Here is a 22,341-nt window from a genome sequence, read left to right on the forward strand (position 1 = left end):
CTGACCTGCCCGATACCTTAAATGTGTTTCATCTGATCACAAAGCGAGCTCTCAAGCTTTGTAGGTTTTACAGTGACAACTGAACTGGGGGTAGATTGTTTTTCTAACTTTTTTTTTTGTCATCTTGCCACAATATGGTTGCAGGGTTTACTTCAGGATCTACACTGCAAAATTAACCCAGTTTAGTAGCTTTCTGGAGATACAACCAGATGATAGTGTTGATCATTTTGCTTTCATGCATGAGCTCAGCCTATTCAATTTTTTGTTAAATACTTCTAAGCATTCTATCCCATTATCTTTTAGTACCCATTGTAAAGAAGACATGGGAAAAGCAAGCAGCTCTAATTGAATACTATAGTGATCATGCAGATAGCTCCATTCCAACTCAGTACTTAGGAATACCGAACACTGAAAGAGGTGAGTTACTGAACAGATAATTGTGTTGCTAATACACTTCAAGGCTTTTGAAGTTTCATAGTCAGTATTTTATGTATACGATAAAGGTTTTCATTTTTTGGTTCTTTTCAATTTCTTAGCGATCAAAAAGCTTTGAAATACCCCTATATGCTGGCAAGTATTCATGCGAGATGGCGGGGGAAGTATTTTTTATCTGTTAGACTACCTCATTAGCTGTAATTGCTAGGTTGTGCATAATCTAACTAATAAATGATTCAATGAGTTTTGAATAGAAGCCCTTTTTTGATGCATTAAATCTACTCAGGAAATATAAGAGCATAATATTCAATGACAAGCATTTGAAAACCGATTTTATTCTGCGAGAGACTAACTTATGCATGCTGCTGCAAGATCAAGAACTTGGGGCTAGAAATCCAGTGCATTTGTGCCTCTTGTTAGCACCCCCGGGTGGCGCAAACGACTTTTCACCTGGGCGCAGCACCGCTAACGACTCCCACTAAATTCAGCAGGAGTTTAGCGGCGGTGGTAACCAGTAGCGCCCCGCTTTGCGACGTAGGCGATGACGATGTCACCACCGTGCGCAGCGTCCCGTTTTTGCCCCACCTGCAAAATTTCCCTGTATCCCCTGAATCTGCACCGGGCGATGACAGCGACCGATTCAGGAGGCGGGAACGGAGCGCCAGGAGGCCCGCAGGGCACTAACTAAAGAGGAGGTGGTGGATGGGGAAAAAAATCGACTGACTTGCTTGTCGCGACCCGTTGCGTCTTTGAACGCAATCTGGCAGCCTGGCACCCCTCTCGAGTGCCAGGCTGCCTGGCACCCCACTCCCTGGTGGTTCAGATAGGGCTCCGCAGAGTTGTGGGCTTGGGTCCTCCCCTTTAATGAGGGAAAGAGCCCTTCCATGCGGCAGTGCTATGTGGCCCAGTGCATAGCGCTGCAGAAGGCACCACCCCAATATTTGGGGTTAGCACTCTAAGAAGGAAGTGGGGTGCTAAAACTGAAGTCAGCGATCGCCGGCGCTATTTTTTGCCGGGCGTTAAATTTAATGTCCTGGCGATGTTAGCGGCCCAAAATGGTCGCTAATGAATTTTTACCCCTTAATATGCTAACTCAAGCTCTACCACTCATGCCTGCTGGGTATTACTGCACCATGGCACCAGATCTTTCTCTTCTGAAAATACTCAAAAGTTGTGTAAATTTCTCCCATTGAATTTTTCTCATTGAAAACTAGAAATTTTGCTGTACTGTATAGATCTTTGGCAAACTTATTCAGGTAGAGATGAGGGGGGCTAAATTTGATAGCCCCCGAAAACGGGCACGGGAATCGCGATGTGCTCATTGCTTCTGATCCAGACATCATGCAAACTTCGTGCTGCCTTCTAATTTGCATGATTGCTGCGTGCAGCCAGCGCTAAACGTGCTGTTGAGTCGCTGCATGCCTCAGCAGGGGGCCCAAGTTTGTACGAGGCTAGCACCACTTAAAGGTAGCCTGTACTACTTAAAGCCAACCTGCACCTCTTAAAGCCAACCTGCACCTCTTAAAGGGGAGATGCATTCTGGCTGGAGCAGGTGCTGGAACTATTTGTGGAAGAGAGTCTGAGCAGGAAGAAAACTGAATTATGGCACAACAGGGGCGAGAACTTTCTCCAGGTTCACTGACACTGCATCGGAGGCCTTGGTGGAGGAGAAGGACAGGAAGAGAGAGGTCCTCTATCCACATGGGGCAGGAGGCCCTACAGACAAACTGCAAAGGCAGTAGGAGTAGATAACCGTGGCGATCAATGCCAGGAGTCAAGCCCCGAGGACCTGGATGCAGTGCCACAAGAAGTTCAATGACCTCACACGAGTGGTCAAGGTCAGTGAATTCATCCTCAAATGTCATATGTCACCAACTGCACCACTAGCCTCAAACACTACTCAATCCACCACATTCCCATCACTCACCTACCAACAAGCTCTACAGCCAGTGATGTACTTTTTGAGGTGTAGTCGGTGTTGTAATGTAGGAAAATGTAGGAGTACAGAGCCTCAGTTACTTACCTTATGCAACAGTGGATGGCAAACTGGGAGATGTTGCAAATATCTCCTGCTCCAGCTTGGAAGGAGCCCATGCATAAAAGTTCATGGCCACCATCATCTTCACAGCTACTGGCAATGCAGTCCTCACTCTCCTCTGAGATTGCAGTTGTGGCTGCAGCAGGTGGCAGATTTCAGTGAGGGCATCCTTAGTGAAGTGCAGACGTCTAACACACTGTTCCTTCATAGGTTCAGGTAGAAGTATTACTCCCTGAACAGATATGGCCTCCTGCCAAGAGCCCTTTGCCCCCTCATCCACTTCTCTCTTCCAACAGCTTGTCCTACTCTTTGACACCTTTGCTCATTCTCCCTGTCACGCTGTAGGGCAAGAGGAATGCCTACTACTGCACCCATGTCTGGGAGCAAGTGGTTTATGCAGAATCCTTGAAGTTAGAACAAAGTCCCTCAGCACCTGCCACACCATTCCCTGTAAACTTCAGCAACTTTAAAGAACTCTAGAAACCACCAAACACTTCTACAAACGCAGCAACAGCCAGTAGAAATCAATCAGCAACTAACCTGTAAGTAGTTGGTGATCCCTTTTAAATAGCACTGGTTGGGGCTCCTTCCCATTGCTGAACGTGTGTTCAGCTGTGAGTGTTTAAAAGAGGTGTTCGCTGGAGCGTTGAGCTCCAAAATGACAGGTGATTGACATCATGATCTGCCTACTCTGCATACTTCTGGCGGACGCTCACTGTGCCCGTGCTAACGCTCTCACCGAGGTGGCATCCGGTGCAACTCGCACCAGAAGTGTGCGCAGGTGCCACGGACACCATTTTGAATCCAAAAACGGCACTCGTAGCTACGGAACTGAATTTTACGGCCGAAGTCTTCTCGCCAACTTCTCCCCAAGTCTGAACAACTATATCACTCGGCTTCAAAAACAGTTTTAATAATTGATCAAAAGCTAATTTAAATTGCTACCTCTGTGACTCACTAGCAGTATAAAAATGTAACCATATTTGCATCTCCATTTGTAGACAGCAATGATTTTTTGAAAGTTTAAAAGAATTATTTATTGTAAGCAAAATGAATGCATGATTAAAGGGACAGTGGCAACGTGGATAAGAAATTGGCTAAGGGACCAAAAGCAGAGAGTAGTTATGAACGGTTATTTTTCAGACTAGAGGGAAAGTATGCAGTGATGTTCCCCAGGGGTCGGTATTAGGACCACTGCTATTTTTGATGTATATTAATGACCTGGACTTGGGTATACAGGTCATTAATATATGCAGATGTCATAAAATCGTAGTAAACAATTGGGAGGATAGTAACAAACTTCACGAGGACATAGACTGGTGAAATGGGAAGACACGTGACAGATGAAATTTAACAGAGAAGTGTGAAGTGATACATTTTGGTAGGAAGAATGAGGAAAGGCAATATAAACTAAATGGTACAATGTTAAAGGGGATGCATGAACAGAGAGACATGGTGGTGTATATACACAAATCTTTGAATGTGGCGGGACAAGTTGAGAAAACTGTTAGAAAATGATATGGTATCCTTGGCTTTATTAATAGGGACATAGAATACAAAAGCAAAGAAGTTGTGCTAAACCTTTATAAAACACATTTAGGCCTCAGTTGGAGTATTGTGTTCAATTCTAGGCACCACACTTTAGGAAGGGTGTCGAGGCATTGGAGAGGGTGCAAAAGAGATTTACTAGAGTTGTACCAGGGCTGAGGGACTTTAGTTATGTGGAGAAGCTGGGTTGTTCTCCTTGGAGCAGTGAAGGTTAAGAGGATATTTGATAGAGGTATTCAAAATCATGAATGGTTTCAATCGAGTAAATACGGAGAAACTGATTCCAGTGGCAGAAGGATCGTTAACCAGAGGACACAGATTTAAGGTGATTGGCAAAAGAACCAGAGGCGAGATGAGGACACTTTGTTTATGCAGCGAGTTGTTATGATCTGGAATGCACTGCCTGAAAGAGTGGTTGAAGCAGATTCCATAGTAACTTTCAAAAGGGAATTTCATAAATACTTGAAGGAAAAAAATTACAGGGCTATGGGGAAAGACCAGGGGAGTGGCACTAATTGAATAGCTCTTTCAAAGAGCCGGCACAGGCACGATGGGCCGAATGGTCTCCTGTGCTGTATCATTCTCTGATTCTATTCAGAGCAAAGAATCTATAGATACATTTTGTGAAATCACTGTACAGTTTAGTTGCATGGTACTTGTAGGGAATATATTGGCAATCAGCATTTTTGGTACAGTTGAGCACATGCTGGGAACCACACGCTTTTGGGGTTCAGGATAATTTGATATTGTCCTTTGGGTTTGGCTTGGTCAACTAGATATCAAGAGTGAAAGAAAGAAATAACTTGAAGGAATTTCCATTGATATAGCACCTAATCTTGTCCTTAGGGCAACCTTATCTTCTCAAAGTGCTTCACGTACACTTTTGAATTACTTCTGAAGTGAAGTCACTGTTATTATGTAGGCACACACAGCAGCCAATTGCACACAACAAGATCCCACAATATAACAAATGAGATGAGTTACCAGTTCATCATTTATTTGGTGATGTTGGTTGAGGGAGAAATCCAGACCAGAACACTGGGTCTTCAAATAGTGCCGTCCATCCGAACAAGAAGTTTAATATCTCATCCAGAAGATGGTACCTCGAAAAATGCAGCTCTCCCTCAGTATTGTACTGAAGTATCCGTCTAGATTATGTCCTGGAGTAAGGCCTGAATTCACCGCCTTCTTGCTCAGAGGTGAGAGTGCTACCAGTTGAGGCAAGCTGTGAAATATCTGTGGGATGTAGTACACTTAATGGGCCGTATTTTGCGACCCCTATGCGAAGCGCATGCGCTAAAACCCGGCACTTGCGATCTGTCAAGAATCTTCTTGACAGATCCTCCGCATCCCCGGGGGATGGGCCTCTACCGGTGGAGAGTTGCGCTATTTGCCCAACTTCCGCCCGCTGAAAGACCGTGGAATTCGTACGCCTGGTAAAAGCAGGCTAAGGTCCGCTTTTACCAGCATAAGAGCTTTAAAAAATAGAAAAATAAAATTTTATCACTCACTTATACCTTAAAAGCCCTGTCCAATAAGGTAAGTTTATTTTTCGTCCTGTTAAAACATATACATTTTCTTTTCAAAAAATTAAATTTTTGTTTTAAATATTTAATTAAATGCTATTTTAATTAATTTGATATGTAATTTAATTTTTTATTTATTTCATGTGTACGTATATTTTTTAAGACATCCCATTCATACTTATGACAATTCCGTATGTACAGAACTCACATAAGTATGAATGGGGATTCCCTTCTTTCATTAGTTGGGCTGGCCCACGTGATCCCAGGGGCGCTTGCGAACCGCATGCGCTCCTGGGATATGTGGGCCTCTATGCATTTCTACCAGGAGAGGCCCAGGATTGCAAGCCTCCGTATCTCCCGGACCACCAGGTAAATGCGTAGAAAATTTGATGGTCGGAGGCATCCGCCCGCGAGAAGGCTCCAATCGCCAATTCAGGCCCATTGTGTTATCCTGAGCTAGCCCTCTCACATTATTCTGCAGGTTTATTAGTGAGGGTCTGCTTCCATAATCCTCTACATTCCTCTTGTCATCCAGTGATTTAGGTCTCTTTCCCAGACCTCTGTCATACTTTTTGTGTTGTCTTTTTAATCTATAGGCAGGCATGGACTAAAGGATGCTGATGTGTTTGTAGGGATTTGTTGGGAAGTAGGAGTTACATAGAAACATAGAAGATAGGAGCAGGAGTAGGCCATTCGGCCCCTCGAGCCTGCTCCGCCATTCAATGCGATCATGGCTGATCATCCAAATTCAGTACCCGGTCCCTGCTTTCTCCCCATACCCCTTGATCCCTTTAGCCTTAAGAAATATATCCAACTCCTTCTTGAATATATTTAATGAATTGGCCTCTACTGCCTTCTGTGGTAGAGAATTCCACAGGTTCACCACTCTCTGGGTGAAGAATTTCCTCCTCATTTCTGTACTAAATGGCTTACCCCTTATCCTTAGACTGTGACCCCTGGTTCTGGACTCCCCGACAATTGGGAACATCCTTCCTGCACCTAGTCTGTCCAGTCCTGTCAGAATTTTATAAGTTTCAATGAGATCCCCTCTCATTCTTCTATACTCCAGCAAGTATAAGCCCAATCGACCCAATCTCTCCTCATACGTCATTCCTGCCATCCCAGGTATCAGCCTGGTGAATCTTTGCTAAACTCCTTCCATGGCAAGAACATCCTTCCTCAGATAAGGCGACCAAAACTGCACACAATACTCGAGATGTGGTCTCACCAAGGCCCTGTACAGCTGCAGCAAGACATCCTTGTTCCTATACTCAAACCCTCTCGCTACGAAGGCCAACATACTATTTGCCTTCTTAACCGCCTGCTGCACCTGCATGCTTACCTTCAACGACTGGTGCACAAGGACACCCAGGTCTCGTTGCACTTCCCCTTCTCCCAATCTATTGCCATTCAGATAATAATCTGCCTTCCTGTTTTTGCCACCAAAGTGGATAACCTCACATTTATCCACGTTATATTGCATCTGCCATGCTTCTGCCCAATCACCCAACCTGTCCAAATCATCCTGGAGTTTCTCGGCATCCTCCTCACAGCACACACGCCCACCCAGCTTTGTGTCATCTGCAAATTTGGAGATATTACATCTAGTTCCCTTCTCTAGATCATTAATATATATTGTGAATAGCTGGGGTCCAAGGACCGATCCCTGCGGTACACCACTAGTCGCTGCCTGCCACTCGGAAAAAGACGCATTTATTCCAACTCTTTGCTTTCTGTCTGCCAACCAGTTCTCTATCCAAGTCAATACCTTGCCCCCAATCCCATGTTCCTTAACTTTACACGCTAATCTCGTATGCGGGACCTTATCGAAAGCCTTCTGAAAGTCCAAATACATCACATCCACTGGTTCTCCCTTATCTATTTTACCAGTTACATCCTCAAAAAATTCCAGTAGATTAGTCAAGCACGATTTATCTTTTGTAAATCCATATTGACTTTGTCCGATCCTGTCACTGTTTTCCAAGTGTTCTGCTATTACATCTTTTACAATGGACTCTAGCATTTTCCCCACTACCGATGTCAGGCTTACCGGTCTGTAATTCCCCGTTTTCTCTCTACCACCTTTTTTGAATAGTGGGGTAACATTAGCTACCCTCCAATCCATGGGTACTGTTCCAGATTCCATCGAATGTTGGCAGATGATCAGCAATGCATCTACTATTTCTAGGGCCACTTCCTTAAGTACCCTAGGATGTAGATTATTAGGCCCTGGGGATTTATCGGCCTGCAATCCCATCAATTTCCCTAACACCATTTCCCTAGAAATACTGGTTTCTTTCAGTTTCTCCCTTTGATCAGACCCTATGTTCCCCGACATCTCTGGGAGGTTATTTGTGTCCTCCTTTGTGAAGACAGAACCAAAATATGTATTTAATTGGTCTGCCATTTCTTTGTTCCCCATTATAAATTCCCCTGATTCTGACTGCAAGGGACCTACGCTTGACTTCACCAATCTTTTTCTCTTCACATATCTATAAAAGCTTTTACAGTCAGTTTTTATGTTCCCTGCAAGCTTACTCTCGTATTCTATTTTCCCCTTCTTAATTAATCCCTTTGTCCTCCTTTGTTGAATCCTAAACTGCTCCCAATCCTCAGGTTTACTGCTTTTTCTGGCCAATTTATATGTCCTCTCCTTGGATCTTATGCTATCCCTAATTTTCTTTGTTAGCTACAGTTGAGGCATCTTTTTTGTTTTATTTTTATGCCAAACTGGGATGAACAAATTCTGTAGTTCATCCATACGGTCTTTGAATGTTTGCCATTGCCTATCCACCGTCAACCCTTTGAGTGACATTTCCCAATCAATCCTACCCAACTCGCGCCTCAGACCATCGTAGTTTCCTTTATTTAAATTCAGGACCCTAGTCTCTGAGTCAACTACTTCATTCTCCATCTTAATGAAGAATTCTATCATATTATGATTGCTCCGACCCAAGGGGCCTCGTACAACAAGATTGCTAATTAATCCTTTCTCGTTACATAATACCCAGTCTAAGATGGCCTGATCTCTGGTTGGTTCCTCGACATATTGGTCCAGGAAACCATCCGTAAACACTCCAGGAATTCCTTCTCCACAGGAATTCCTTCTCCACAGTATTGTTACCCATTTGGTTAGCCCAATCTCTATGTAGATTAAAGTCACCCATGATGACTGCTGTGCCCTTATTGCACGCTTCTCTAATTTCCCTTTTAATGCCATCCCCAACCTCTGCATTACTGTTTGGAGGTCTATATACCACTCCCACTAACGTTTTCTGCCCCTTGGTATTTCTCAGTTCTACCCATACAGATTCCACATTATCAGAGCAAATATCCTTCCTTACAATTGTGTTAATCCCTTCTTTAACCAGCAATGCTACCCCACCTCCCTTTCCTTTTTGCCTATCTTTCCTGAATATTGAATACCCCTGGATGTTTTCCCAGCCTTGGCCACCCTGGAGCCATGTTTCTGTAATCCCAATCAAATCATATTCGTTTACCTCTATTTGCACAGCTAATTCATCAACCTTATTACGAATGCTCCTCGCATTAAGACAGAAAGCCTTCAGGCTTTTTTTTTAATGCTCTTAGACCTATTAGAATTATTATTTACTGTGGCCATGTTTGATTTAAACCGTTGATTTCTCTGACTGCCACTTTTGTTTTTCTCCTTCCTATCTTTTGCTTTTATCCTTGTTTCCCTTTCCTCTGTCTCCCTGCTCAGGTTCCCAACCCCCTGCCATTTTAGCTTAAACCCTCCCCCAGAGCACTAGCAAACACTCCCCCTAGGACATCGGTCCCGGCCCTGCCCAGGTGCAAACCGTCCAGTTTGAACTGGTCCCACCTCCCCCAGAACCGGTTCCAGTGTCCCAGGAATTTGAATCCCTCCCCCTTGCGCCATTCCTCTAGCCACGTATTTATCTGAAATATCCTTCTATTTCTACTCTGACTAGTATGTGGCACTGGTAGCAATCCTGAGATTACTACCTTTGAGGTCCTATTTTTTAACTTACCTCCTAACTCCCTATATTCAACTTTTAGGACCTCATCCCGTTTTTTTACCTATATCATTTGTACCTTTATGCACCACAACAACTGGCTGTTCACCCTCCCCTTCCAAAATGTTCTGCAGCCGCTCGGAGACATCCTTGACCCTTGCACCAGGGAGGCAACACACCATCCTGGAGTCTCGTTTGCGGCCGCAGAAACGCCTATCTATTCCCCTTACAATAGAATCCCCTATTACTATAGCTCTCCCCCTCTTTTTCCTCCTGTCCTTTGCAGCAGAGCCACCCCTGGTGCCAGGAAGTTGGCTGCTGCTGCCTTCCTCTGATAAGCCATCCCCCGCAACAGTATTCAATGTGGTATATCTGTTTGAGAGGGGGATGTCCACAGGGGACCCCTGCACTACCTGCGTGCACCTACTACTCTGTCTGTTGGTCACCGCTTCCCTTTCTGCCTGTCCAACCTTTGCCTGCGGTGTGACCAACTGCTTAAACGTGATATCCACGACGTCCTCAGCATCGAATGGTCCAGTATGTATCCAATCGCAGCTCCAGCGCCGCAATGCGGTCTGCCAGTAGCTGCAACTGGACACACTTCCTGCACACACAGTTGTCAGGGACACGGGAAGTGTCCCTGAGTTCCCACATAGCGCAGGAGGAGTATACCACGGGGCCGGGCTCTCCTGCCATGACTTACCCTTTAATTAATTGAAATTAAATTAAATCAAATCAATCCCACCAATTACACTACAGTTAAATGGTATATTTAAGGGCCCTGGTTTACCAACAGTCCCCGCTACACCACAGGGACCTTAAAAACTATAAACCACAGAGTTAAAGTTTAAAAAGAGAGAAACACTCACCAACCAATCACTTACCTGCTTTCTGGTGACGTCACACTTCTGTTCCTGGAGAGCGGTTTGGAGCTTTTGTAACATGGCTAGATACTGGAGAGAATGTTTAATTTTGATGGTAATGGTATAGGTCATGTTGGATGAGGTGAAATTTATCAGTTAACTGTTGAAACTGACATCTGCTCCTGTTGAGGAATTTACCTAGCCTGGTCATGTCTTTCCTATGCCAGGTTCAAAATTCACCCTTATTGAGTGTGCCTGGGAGTTCTCCATTGCACCAGATTGGGAATTGGGCCCAGAGATCGTGTAAGATTTTCAGAAAGACATAGGTCTCTTTCCAGTTTGATATTGTTGCTGCCCTGTCTCTTCTCTGGGAGCCCATAAAGAGAAACCCATGGCAGCTTCTTTCCATGCCCACTGCTGGTTCGTATGAGCATGTAGCAGTGATTATTGTTCCCTGTTTATGTTTTACATCTTGCAGCAGTCACCAATGAACTAAATATAGAAATGATGTGACAGTACATCGCAGTTAATGAGTCGACCAGTGATTCTCATTGCTCAATACGACAAACAGCAGTGCTTCATTTTGTCTAAAAAAAAACACGTTATTTTCAAACTTTGCAAGGAGTGCCATTATCATTAATCAGGCTGTGGCGGTACCACCGGTTGTCCCTTACATTGAGATACATAATTCCCTTTAAATGTATCTGTTACTGCACTCAGGCTTCATTCCTGTACTCTGGGTTATGATGTCATGACGTCAGAGCTTGGAACCTTCTGGCAGTAGAGCTCGGAACCTGCTAGCAGTTGAGCTCGGAAACTTCTAGTCAGTCCTCGTGGCGTCCCCGCTGGGGAAAGACCTATACCACGGTGCTCCTACAGTCAGCCATCTTACCTGCTACCTTACCTGTTGTATTTTACCTGTTCCTGTAAATAAACAACTTATTTATAGTTCGTCGAAGTCAAACTCGATTACTTAGTGGCGATGCACACGAATCGCTACATTGGTGACCCAACGACGTGAGTACGGGTGCTCATCAATTCCAACACTACAATTGGTGAACCCGTATCCGTGAACGACTTTCACGGTAGCAACGCGCGCCTGAACCTCGTCTTCCCACAAGACAACCGACGAACAACCACGGAACAGCAACCGCCTAACACCGATTCCACCAAAGGCGACCCCGTCTTTGCGAACGTATTCGCAAGGTAAGCGCAGTCTGGAGCAGATCCTGTTTGACACGGACAAAACTCAACCGGACCCCGTTTTTTTGTGAGCAATTTTCACAAAAGAAGCACGCCATGGAAGCACCAGCCGTTTTGCTGTCGCTACCGCAATCCAGGGAGCCACTGTCTCCCTCGTGCTTTATAAAGGTAGAAGCCCCGTTCGACGAGAACATCGATGCGGCGCCGACCACGCACTTGCTTACGGTCCCCATACTCGTCTTTCCTACCGCCACACGGATCGTCCGCCTCTACGTCCAAAGCAACAGCAAGTATACATCTCTCCAAGCGCGGGGTACAGCTTGTTCGGGCCCACAAAATCGGAGCGCACCCTGCGGGGATACCACGAGGACGCACTCCTCGCGCACGAGGACCCATCCCTCACGAACCACGAGGACCTATCCCTCGTGAAAAACGACGACGACTCCTCCGCCGACGATGCACCAGCCCTTCAGCCTGCTGGTTGTGTCACCTACTACACGATTCGGCGTGAACAAAAAGCGTGCCGCCCTCCCGGCTGTGTTCTCCTAAATCTACACCAGTTACAAGTGTTGCCGCCCTCCAGGCAGAGTTGACCCCTCCTGAAAGCAACAACAACCCGGACCGTTGCCGCCCTTTCTCCAGTTTTCCCTTTAACAAACGCAAACCTCTACTGACGCTGCACACATCGAGGACGGGTCCAACGGGCATCCTGCGGCCGCGATCAGCCACGTGAAAGTTGCTGGCCTCACCGATCACTGATCAACGCAGCAACTCTTCACCCTCTGTTGTGTTTACGTCGTAGCACTATGGCACGCACTGTTCCGTGCGTTCCAGCCTCCCGAAGAGTTCGCTCACCTGTCGACAAGTTCATCGACCTCGCCTGTCAAGTCCTTCTGGATCGCTCGTTTGGCTTTCCGGCAGGGTTCGTCAGAACAAGGACTTGTTCCAACATCAACAGAGTCATCGCCTGCGTCCGCCCGACTTGCCCGTCACTCTGACAAGGCCTGCTGTTTCGCACGTCTCCACGGTCCTTCGCCTGACGGATACACTTTATTCGCCACGACGCGCGCAAGGATCCGCTCACGAGCAGCATCTTCAGACCTCGCTTACCAAGTCGAGACAGCACGACCGCCGTGACCACCAGCTCGTCAGACCATCTCATCCTTGGACTTTCGTTAAAGCGAATTCTGGGGGGGCCTATGTGGCGGTACCACCGGTTGTCCCTTACATTGAGATACATAATTCCCTTTAACTTACCTTTAAATATACCTGTTACTGCACTCAGGCTTCATTCCTGTACTCTGGGTTATGATGTCATGACGTCAGAGCTTGGAACCTTCTGGCAGTAGAGCTTGGAACCTGCTAGCAGTTGAGTTCAGAACCTGCTGGCAGTTGAGCGTGGAACCTGCTAGCAGTTGAGCTCGGAAACTTCTAGTCAGTCCTCGTGGTGTCCCCGCTGGGGAAAGATCTACACCACGGTGCTCCTACAGTCAGCCATCTTACCTGCTACCTTAGCTGTTGTATTTAACCTGTTCCTGTAAATAAACAACTTATTTATAGTTCGTCGAAGTCGAACTCGATTATTTAGTGGCGATGCACACGAATCGCTACAAGGCCATTATTGCAAGTAAATTCCGGGCCTTTAAGTTGCACTGTTTAGAACAAAATGTACCACTGCAGTTGTGAAACAGATCAATGTGTCAAAATGCAATTTGTAAATGTATGGTTATGCAGTGCATCAAATAATTGGTCTAGCAGAACAGTCTAATTAAACAAAATAGGATTTTCATTGATCTGTTTCACAACTGCAGTGGTACATTTTGTTCTAAACAGTGCAACTTAAAGGCCCGGAATTTACTTACAACCTGTGCCGAAATTTATGCAGATCTCGCCGTTGGCAACTTGCACCGAAATTTCCTGCAGAGCTCATTTGCATACACCAGAATGTACAAAAGCGGCACCAAGCAAGCACAAATTCAGCGTAACCATTAGGGGCCTGAAGAAACATGTGGACCATATGCCATCTTCCTTTTTCTTATTCATGTTATGAAAATTAATTTAACGGCATCAAACCATCATTTATGCATATTAAGCATTGCTGGATGTTTCAGAAAATGCAAATGTGGAAGTTTTTCTCAGATTCTGATGTCATAATAAAGCATTCAAAGATATATAAAATATAGTACAAGTCCCAGTGAGAATTTTATGTTTTAAATCGCCAAGAAAATCACTCTCTCAAACTCCAGCAATAAAGTTTGGAGCCTGTTCCAAGTCTGAAACCCTTTAATTACACCAATTTCAGCTTAAGTGGGGAAGTGCTGCATCTAATTTTCTGGGTGTTTCTATTTATGCTAAAATGCAGGAAACTCGCATTCTCTGGGCTTTAGCGTGGGGACGATGCAATGTTAGATGGAGTCTACAGCATACAAACAGGCCATTCGGCCCAACTGGTCCATGCCGGTGTTATGCTCCGAAGAAGCCTCGTCCTACCCTTCTTCATCTAACCCTATCGACATACCCTTCAAACCCTTTCTCCCTTGTGTGCTTATCTAGCTTCCCCTTAAATACATCTATGCTATTCGCCTCAATTACTCCCTGTGGTAGCGAGTTCCACATTCTTACCACTCTTTGGGTAAAGAACTTTCTCCTGAATTCACTATTGGATTTATTAGTGACTATCTTATATTTATGACCACTAGTTTTGGTCTCCCCCACAAGTGGAAACATTTTCTCCACTTCTACCCTATCAAAACCTTTCATTATCTTAAATACCTCTATCAGGTCACCCCTCAGCTTTCAGTTTTCTAGAGAAAAGAGCCCCAGCTTGTTCAGCCTTTACTGATGAGTATATCTCTCAATTCTGCTATCATCCTTGCGAATCTTTTTTGCACCTTCTCCAATGCCTCTATATCCTTTTTATAATATGGAGACCAGAACTGTGCACAGTAGTCCAAGTGTGGTCTAACCAAGGTTCTTTACAAGTTTAATATAACTTCTCTGCTTTTCAATTCTGTCCCTCTAGAAATGAACTTGGTGTGGCGGTACCACCGGTTGTCCCTTACATTGAGATATACATAATTCCCTTTTAACTTACCTTTAAATGTATCTGTTACTGCACTCAGGCTTCATTCCTGTACTCTGCGTGATGACGTCATGATGTCAGAGCTTGGAACCTTCTGGCAGTAGAGCTCGGAACCTGCTAGCAGTTGAGTTCGGACCCTGCTGGCAGTTGAGCTCGGAACCTGCTAGCAGTTGAGCTCGGAAACTTCTAGTTAGTCCTCGTGGCGTCCCCGCTGGGGAAAGACCTATACCACGATGCTCCTACAGTCAGCCATCTTACCTGCTACCTTACCTGTTGTATTTAACCTGTTCCTGTAAATAAACAACTTATTTATAGTTCGGCGAAGTCGAACTCGATTATTTAGTGGTGATGCACACGAATCGCTACATTGGTTTCTTTTTTTTATGGCCTTATTAACCTGTGCACTACCTTTAGTGATTTGTGTATCTGTACCCCTAAATCCCTTAGCTCCTCTACCCCATTTAGACTCTTAGGGCTGAACTTTGCCAGCATTCAGAGTGCGGGTTTGGAGGCGGGTCCGCTGTCAAAATCACAAAGATTGACAGCGGGTCGGTATCCCGCTGTAAACCCGCCTCCTTGTCAGTTTCCCAAGTGTCGGGTCTGTCATCCCTGAACAGACCCGACACCAAGCGATGGGTCAGCCAAGTTAGATAGTTAAAAGGCAGTTAAGAACCATTTTCCCATGTAGTTAAAAGCTTATTAAAAGGTAGTTAAGAACCATTTTCCCATGTAGTTAAAAGCTTATTAAAAGGTAGTTAAGAACCATTTTCCCATGTACTTACCATTTTACCAGGTTTTCAACAAGATTCCCAGAGAGCGGCTATCATGTCAGGTAAGTATGTCGGGTTCTCAATGACTGCGGATTGCTGTGAATAGGTGAAAGCTGCAAAAGTGGTCTAAAACCTACCATTTCACAGCTGTCCACTTCCCAATCTTAGAAGCTGGAGCATTAATGATTTGGAACCCACTTTTGAGCTTTATGCACTTTTGCAGTGTTTGAAGTAATCTCTGTAATCTCACTGTCACCTCCTTGGAACAACCTCTCTCAACATTGACAGATTACTTCTGTCATCTCAACCTCACCTGCACTATGTGGGACATCAGGGACACTTCCTGTGTCTCTGACGACCATGTGTGCGGGAAGTGTATCCAGCTGCAGCCACTGGCAGACCGCATTGCGGCGCTGGAGCTGCGAATGGATACATACTGGAGCATTCGCGATGCTGAGGACGTCGTGGATAGCACGTTTAGGGAGTCGGTCACACCGCAGGTAAAGGCTGCACAGGCAGGAACGGAATGGGTGACCGCCAGGCAGAGTAGTAGGTGCAGGCAGGTAGTGCAGGGGTCCCCTGTGGCCATCCCCCTCTCAAACAGATATAATACTTTGGATATTGTTGGGGAGGATGGCTTATCGGGGGAAGACAGCAGCAGCCAACTTCCTGGCACCGTGAGTGGTTCTGCTGCACAGGACGGGAGGAAAAAGAGTGGGAGAGCTATAGTAATAGGGGATTCTATTGTAAGGGGAATAGATAGGCATTTCTGCGGCTGCAAATGAGACACCAGGATGGTATGTTGCCTCCCTGGTGCAAGGGTCAAGGATGTCTCGGAGCGGCTGCAGAGCATTCTGGAGGGGCAGGGTGAGCAGCCAGTTGCCGTGGTGCATATAGGTACCAACGATATAGGTAAAAACCGGGACGAGGTCCTAAAAGCTGAATATAGGGAGTTAGGAGGTAAATAAAAAAATAGGACCTCAAAGGTAGTAATCTCAGGATTGCTACCAGTGCCACGTGCTATTCAGAGTAGAAATAGAAGGATATTTCAGATGAATACGTGGCTAGAGGAATGGTGCAAGGGGGAGGGATTCAAATTCCTGGGACATTGGAACCAGTTCTGGGGGAGGTGGGACCAGTACAAACTGGACGGTTTGCACCTGGGCAGGACCGGGACCGATGTCCTAGGGGGAGTGTTTGCTAGTGCTGTTGGGGAGGGTTTAAACTAAAATGGCAGGGGCTTGGGAACCTGTGCAAGGAGACAGAGGAATGGGAAACAAGGATAGAAGCAAAAGACAGGAAGGAGAAAAGCAGAAGTGGCTGGCAGACAAGACAAGGGTTTAAATCAAACATGGCCACAGTAAATAATAGGTCAAAGAGTGTTAAAAAAACAAGCCTGAAGGCTTTGTGTCTTAATGCGAGGAGCATTCGTAATAAGGTTAAATAATTAGCTGTGCAAATAGATGTAAATGGATATGATATGATTGGGATTACGGAAACATGGCTCCAGGGTGACCAAGGCTGGGAACTCAACATCCAGGGGTATTCAATATTCAGGAAAGACAGGCAAAAAGGAAAAGGAGGTGGGGTAGCATTGCTGGTTAAAGAGATTAACACAACAGTAAGGAAGGATATTAGCTCTGATGTTGTGGAATCTATGGGTAGAGCTGAGAAATACCAAGGGGCAGAAAACATTAGTGGGAGCTGTATACACACCCCCAAACAGTAATGCCGAGGTTGAGGATGGCATTAAATGGGAAATTAGAGACGCGTGCAATAAGGGCACTGCAGTTATCATGGGTGACTTTAATCTACATATAGATTGGGCTAACCAAATTAGTAACAATACTGTGGAGGATGAATTCCTAGTGTGTATACGATATGGTTTCCTGGACCAATATGTTGAGGCACCAACTAGAGATCAGGCCATCTTAGATTGGGTATTATGTAATGAGAAAGGATTAATTAGCAATCTTTTTGTGCGAGGCCCCTTGGGGCGGAGCGATCATAATATGATAGAATTCTTCATTAAGATGGAGAGTGAAGTATTTGACTTAGAGACTAGGGTCCTGAATTTAAATAAAGGAAACTACGATGGTATGAGGCGCGAGTTGGGTAGGATGGATTGGGGAATGTTACTTAAAGGGTTGACGGTGAATAGGCAACGGCAAACATTTAAAGATCGCATGGATGAACTGCAGAATTTGTTCATCCCTGTTTGACATAAAAATAAAACAAAAAAGTTGACTCAACCGTGGCTAACAAGGGAAATTAGGGATAGCATAAGATCCAAGGAGAGGACATATAAATTGGCCAGAAAAAACAGCAAACCTGAGGATTGGGAGCAGTTTAGGATTCAGCAAAGGAGGACAAAGGGATTATTTAAGAGGGGGAAAATAGAGTATGAGAGTAAGCTTGCAGGGAACATAAAAACTGACTGTAAAAGCTTCTATAGATATGTGAAGAGAAAAAGATTGGTGAAGTCAAGCGTAGGTCCCTTGCAGTCAGAATCAGGGGAATTTATAATGGGGAACAAAGAAATGGCAGACCAATTAAATACATACTTTGGTTCTGTCTTCACAAAGGAGGACACAAATAAACTCCCAAAGATGTCGGGGAACATAGGGTCTGATGAGAGGGAGGAAGTGAATGAAATCAGTATTTGTAGGGAAATGGTGTTAAGGAAATTGACGGGATTGAAGGCCAATAAATCCCCAGGGCCTGATAATCTACATCTTAGGGTACTTAAGGAAGTGGCCCTAGAAATAGTAGATGCATTGCTGGTCATCTTCCAAAATTCTATAGACTCGGGAACAGTTCCCATGGATTGGAGGGTAGCTAATTTAACCCCACTATTTATAAAAGGTGGTAGAGAAAAAACAGAGGAAAACCTGACATCGGTAGTGGGGAAAATGCTAGAGTCCATTATAAAAGATGTAATAGCAGAGCACTTGGAAAACAGTGACAGGATCGGACAAATTCAACATGGATTTACAAAAGGTAAATCGTGCTTGACTAATCTACTGGAATTTTTTGAGGATGTAACTGGTAAAATAGATAAGGGAGAACCAGTGGATGTGGTGTATTTGGACTTTCAAAAGGCTTTCGATAAGGTCCTGCATAAGAGATTAGCGTGTAAAGTTAAAGCACATGGGATTGGGGGCAAGGTACTGACTTGGATAGAGAACTGGCTGGCAGACAGGAAGCAAAGAGTTGGAATAAACGGCTCTTTATCCGAGTGGCAGGCAGTGACTAGTGGGGTACCGCAGGGATCGGTGCAAGACCCCAGTTATTCACAATATATATTAATGATCTAGACGAGGGAACTAGATGTAATATCTCCAAGTTTGCAGATGACACAAAGCTGGGTGGGCATGTGTGCTGTGAGGAGGATGCCGAGAAACTCCAGTATGATTTGGACAGGTTGGATGATTGGGCAGATGTATGGCAGATGCAGTATAATGTGGATAAATGCGAGGTTATCCACTTTGGTGACAAAAACAGGATGGCAGATTATTAGCTGAACGGCAATAGGTTGGGAGAAGGGGAAGTGCAACGAGACCTGGGTGTCCTTGTGCACCAGTCGCTAAAGGTAAGCATGCAGGTGCAGCAGGCGGTTAAGAAGGCAAATGGTCTGTTGGCCTTCGTAGCGAGCGGATTTGAGTACAGGAACAAGGATGTCTTGCTGCAGTTGTACAGGGCCTTGGTGAGACCACACCTTGAGTATTGTGTGCAGTTTTGGCCGCCTTATCTGAGGAAGGATGTTCTTACCATGGAGAGAGTGCAGTGAAGATTGGCCAGACTGATACCTGGGATGGCAGGAATGACGTATGAGGAGAGATTGGGTCGATTGGGCTTATACTCGCTGGAGTTTAGAAGAATGAGAGGGGATCTCATTGAAACTTATAAAATTCTAACAGGACTAGACAGACTAGATGCAGGAAGGATGTTCCTGATGGCGGGGGAGTCCAGAACCAGGGGTCACAGTCTAAAGCTAAGGAGTAAGCCATTTAGGACAGAGATGAGGAGGAAGTTCTTCACCCAGAGAGTGGTGAACCTGTGGAATTCTCTACCACAAAAGGCAGTTGAGGCCAATTCATTAAATATATTCAAGGAGTTAGATATATTTCTTAAGGCTAAAGGGATCAAGGGATATGGGGAGAAGGCAGGGACAGGGTACTGAGTTTGGATGATCAGCCATGATCTCATTGAATGGCGGAGCAGGCTCGAGGGGCCGAATGGCCTACTCCTGCTCCTATCTTCTATGTTTCTATTCCATCAGCATCAGTGCCCTTGAAAAAATCTCACCTTGGTCCTCAGAATCCCAACCTCCACACCAGCCTTCTCCACAATCAACTGATGCCACACTGGACACAGGGCATCATCATCCATGTACATTGCTGCCCAGGATGCCAGCAATGGCCTCACCATGTCTAAATTTGCTTCACTTAACACTGTACACCCTGGCTGCCAGGTTGACAGCGGGGTCGGTATAATACACCAGGTTGGCACCACCCCATACCAGCACCATAAAGCATCTCTACAATGTCCAAGCCATTTCTTTCACACTCATCACCATTGGGGCGTCCGCATGTTATGTCTCACCATTCACTGGAACTCACTAACACACTTTTAACCTCATACGCAGGCTTAACAAGCCCAATCAGGGCTAAATCACTTGGAGGAGGCGGGATGGAGATGGGTGCGGAGTTTGCGGCCGCTGTCTCCTCCGGCCACACCGGACTCGCCACGGCTGGCGAAATCGCAACCTTACAATCTAAGCAGTGTGTGGCCTCCTTGTTCTTCCTACCAAATGCACCAACTCACATTTTTCTATATTGAATTTGCCAATTACACACACGTTCTGCAAGTTTATTAATGTCTTTTTGTCCAGTTTAGAATCTGCTTTATAAGTGTCCAAAAGTTAATTCCTCAAGGACAAATCCTTCATCTATCTATTATTAAAGTTTCTATGTCTGCCACCTGTAAACATGCTTTATGGACATTTCATGTTAATCGTCACCCTACCTGATGGGACCTGCACTGTAACATTTCCATAGGAATATCCCATTAATGTGACGGACTGAAATGCTAAAATAATTTAATAACTGCTTTCAGTCTGCCTGCAGTGGCAGGCTTTGGTCAGTTGGTGGTTCAGCAGAGAAAATCTTGAATTCAGAAGAGGAACTCTGTTGGCCATGTTGGTTTTCCTCACTGTCAGGTAAGTAGCGAGTTTTTTCATTTACATTTCTTGCTATATTTTTATTTTTAACTTTTTTTAAATGTTCTCCCTTCCAGATATTCTTCAACTGCTTATATATTAATAGATATTTAATATTAACCAGAGAAAAGAAGAATGCTAGCTAAGAGGCTACAGCAAAGTAGAAAATGCTTTAGGAGTATTTTTCTGAATAAATTATTAAGAATTACTGAGCTGATAGTGAAACAGCCAATTTATTTATTTAACAGTGTCTCGTGGAAGTAGGGGGGGCGGTAATAAAGAGGGGGGCATTATTTTAACATCAGTGCAGCTTTTGGCCATGATCCCCAGCTCCTGATGTGGCTGATATCTTGTCCCACTGATCCACATTGTGTCAGCCCTCACCAGTTGCAGTATTCACTGGCTCCTTCTGAAGCCTCCTGGGATGATAACTTGCGTACTTTGGTATCTTCTGTTGATCATCAAAGTTATACTAACCAGCTAAATTCTTTTTAAAAAAATGGATACTTGGTAGTATAAGAGTTCAGATTAAGTTTTCTTAATAAAAGCTTTCTGATAAATACATTCTTAGGCTGCTTCATTTCTAGTGTTAATTATAAACATAAGCCCCAAGAATGCATAGGTCTTGCACCATAACTCTGGAGGGAGGCCGGGGAAATATGTTGGTGTCAGGATACACCAGGTCCCGGCTTAAGCGGATAAACTCTTGGGGTCAAAAGCAAAATACTGCGGATGCTGGAAATCTGAAATAAAAACAGAAAATGCTGGAATACTCAGCAGGTCAGGCAGCACCTGTGGAGAGAGAAACAGAATTAACATTTCAGGTTGATGACCTTTCGTCAGAACTGGAAAAAGTTGGAGATGTAACAGGTTTTAAGCAAGTGCAGAGGCAGGGAAAGGGGGGAGGGAAGGAAAGAACAAAAGGGAAGGTCTGTGATCGGGTGGAAGGCAGGAGAGATTAAATGACAAAAGGGATGATGGTGCAAAGCAAAAGGAGATGGTGATGGGACAAGTAAAGAAACAAAAGATGGGTCTAGAGGAGGTATAAATGGGAATACTAGATTCATCAGCAACAGCTGCTGTCCAAAAAAATGGGGGCAGAGGTTATGATCTGAAATTGTTGAACTTAATGTTGAGTCTGAAAGGCTGTGAAGTGCCTAATTGAAGAATGAGGTGCTGTTCAGCGAGCTTACTCGGGGGGGCGCTATTTAAAGGGGACAGCACTAGTATAAAAGCTGCAGCCATTTGGGCTGACCATTCTGATCGTTGCTGGAGAGAGTTCCTGACCTTCTGTTGGACAGTAATTTTCTCATTGAGCCTTCGGAGGCACTGGCACTGGCAGCTTGAGGGCCCGGCTCCCGAGCTGGTGATGCAGCATCTGAAAGCAGGGAGGTGGAAGAGTGGCTTTAGCAAAAGGACAGCTGGGCAGCAAGGGATGCCAGTTTGCGGCAAGGCTATGACATGGGTGCACAGTGAGAAAGCATGCTGGCGGGGGGAACAAGTGGAAGGAGACAGTTGTAAAAGGTGAGAACCTTACCATCGCTGTCGACAATGTGGCCGGCATCTGCAGTGGCTACAGGACCACTCGGACGTCCTCCAAGAATCTGGTGGACTCTCTCCTCGAGATCCGTGAGAGTGACCACTTGTGGAGGTCCTC

The 22,341-nt window shown here is 45.1% G+C and overlaps 1 protein-coding gene across 5 annotated transcripts in view; it reads left to right on the forward strand.

The window, feature by feature from the left end:
* The window catches only part of b3glcta (beta 3-glucosyltransferase a), a 330,362-nt gene that overhangs the window by 301,235 nt on the left and 6,786 nt on the right, over positions 1-22,341 (forward strand). For 3 of the 5 annotated variants that reach the window (XM_085999315.1, XM_085999318.1, XM_085999316.1), the window contains one exon: positions 304-417. The exons of the other annotated variants lie outside the window; for them this stretch is intronic. In XM_085999315.1, coding sequence (XP_085855441.1) covers positions 304-349 — 46 coding nt within the window. In that variant the 3' untranslated portion in view covers positions 350-417. The remainder of the gene's footprint in view (positions 1-303; positions 418-22,341) is intronic. 5 annotated transcript variants of the gene reach the window in all.

This window comes from Somniosus microcephalus, chromosome 10, assembly GCF_052327205.1.
Source record: "Somniosus microcephalus isolate GS21.2 chromosome 10, FLI_Smic_1.0, whole genome shotgun sequence".
NCBI classification, from domain to species: Eukaryota; Metazoa; Chordata; class Chondrichthyes; order Squaliformes; family Somniosidae; genus Somniosus; species Somniosus microcephalus.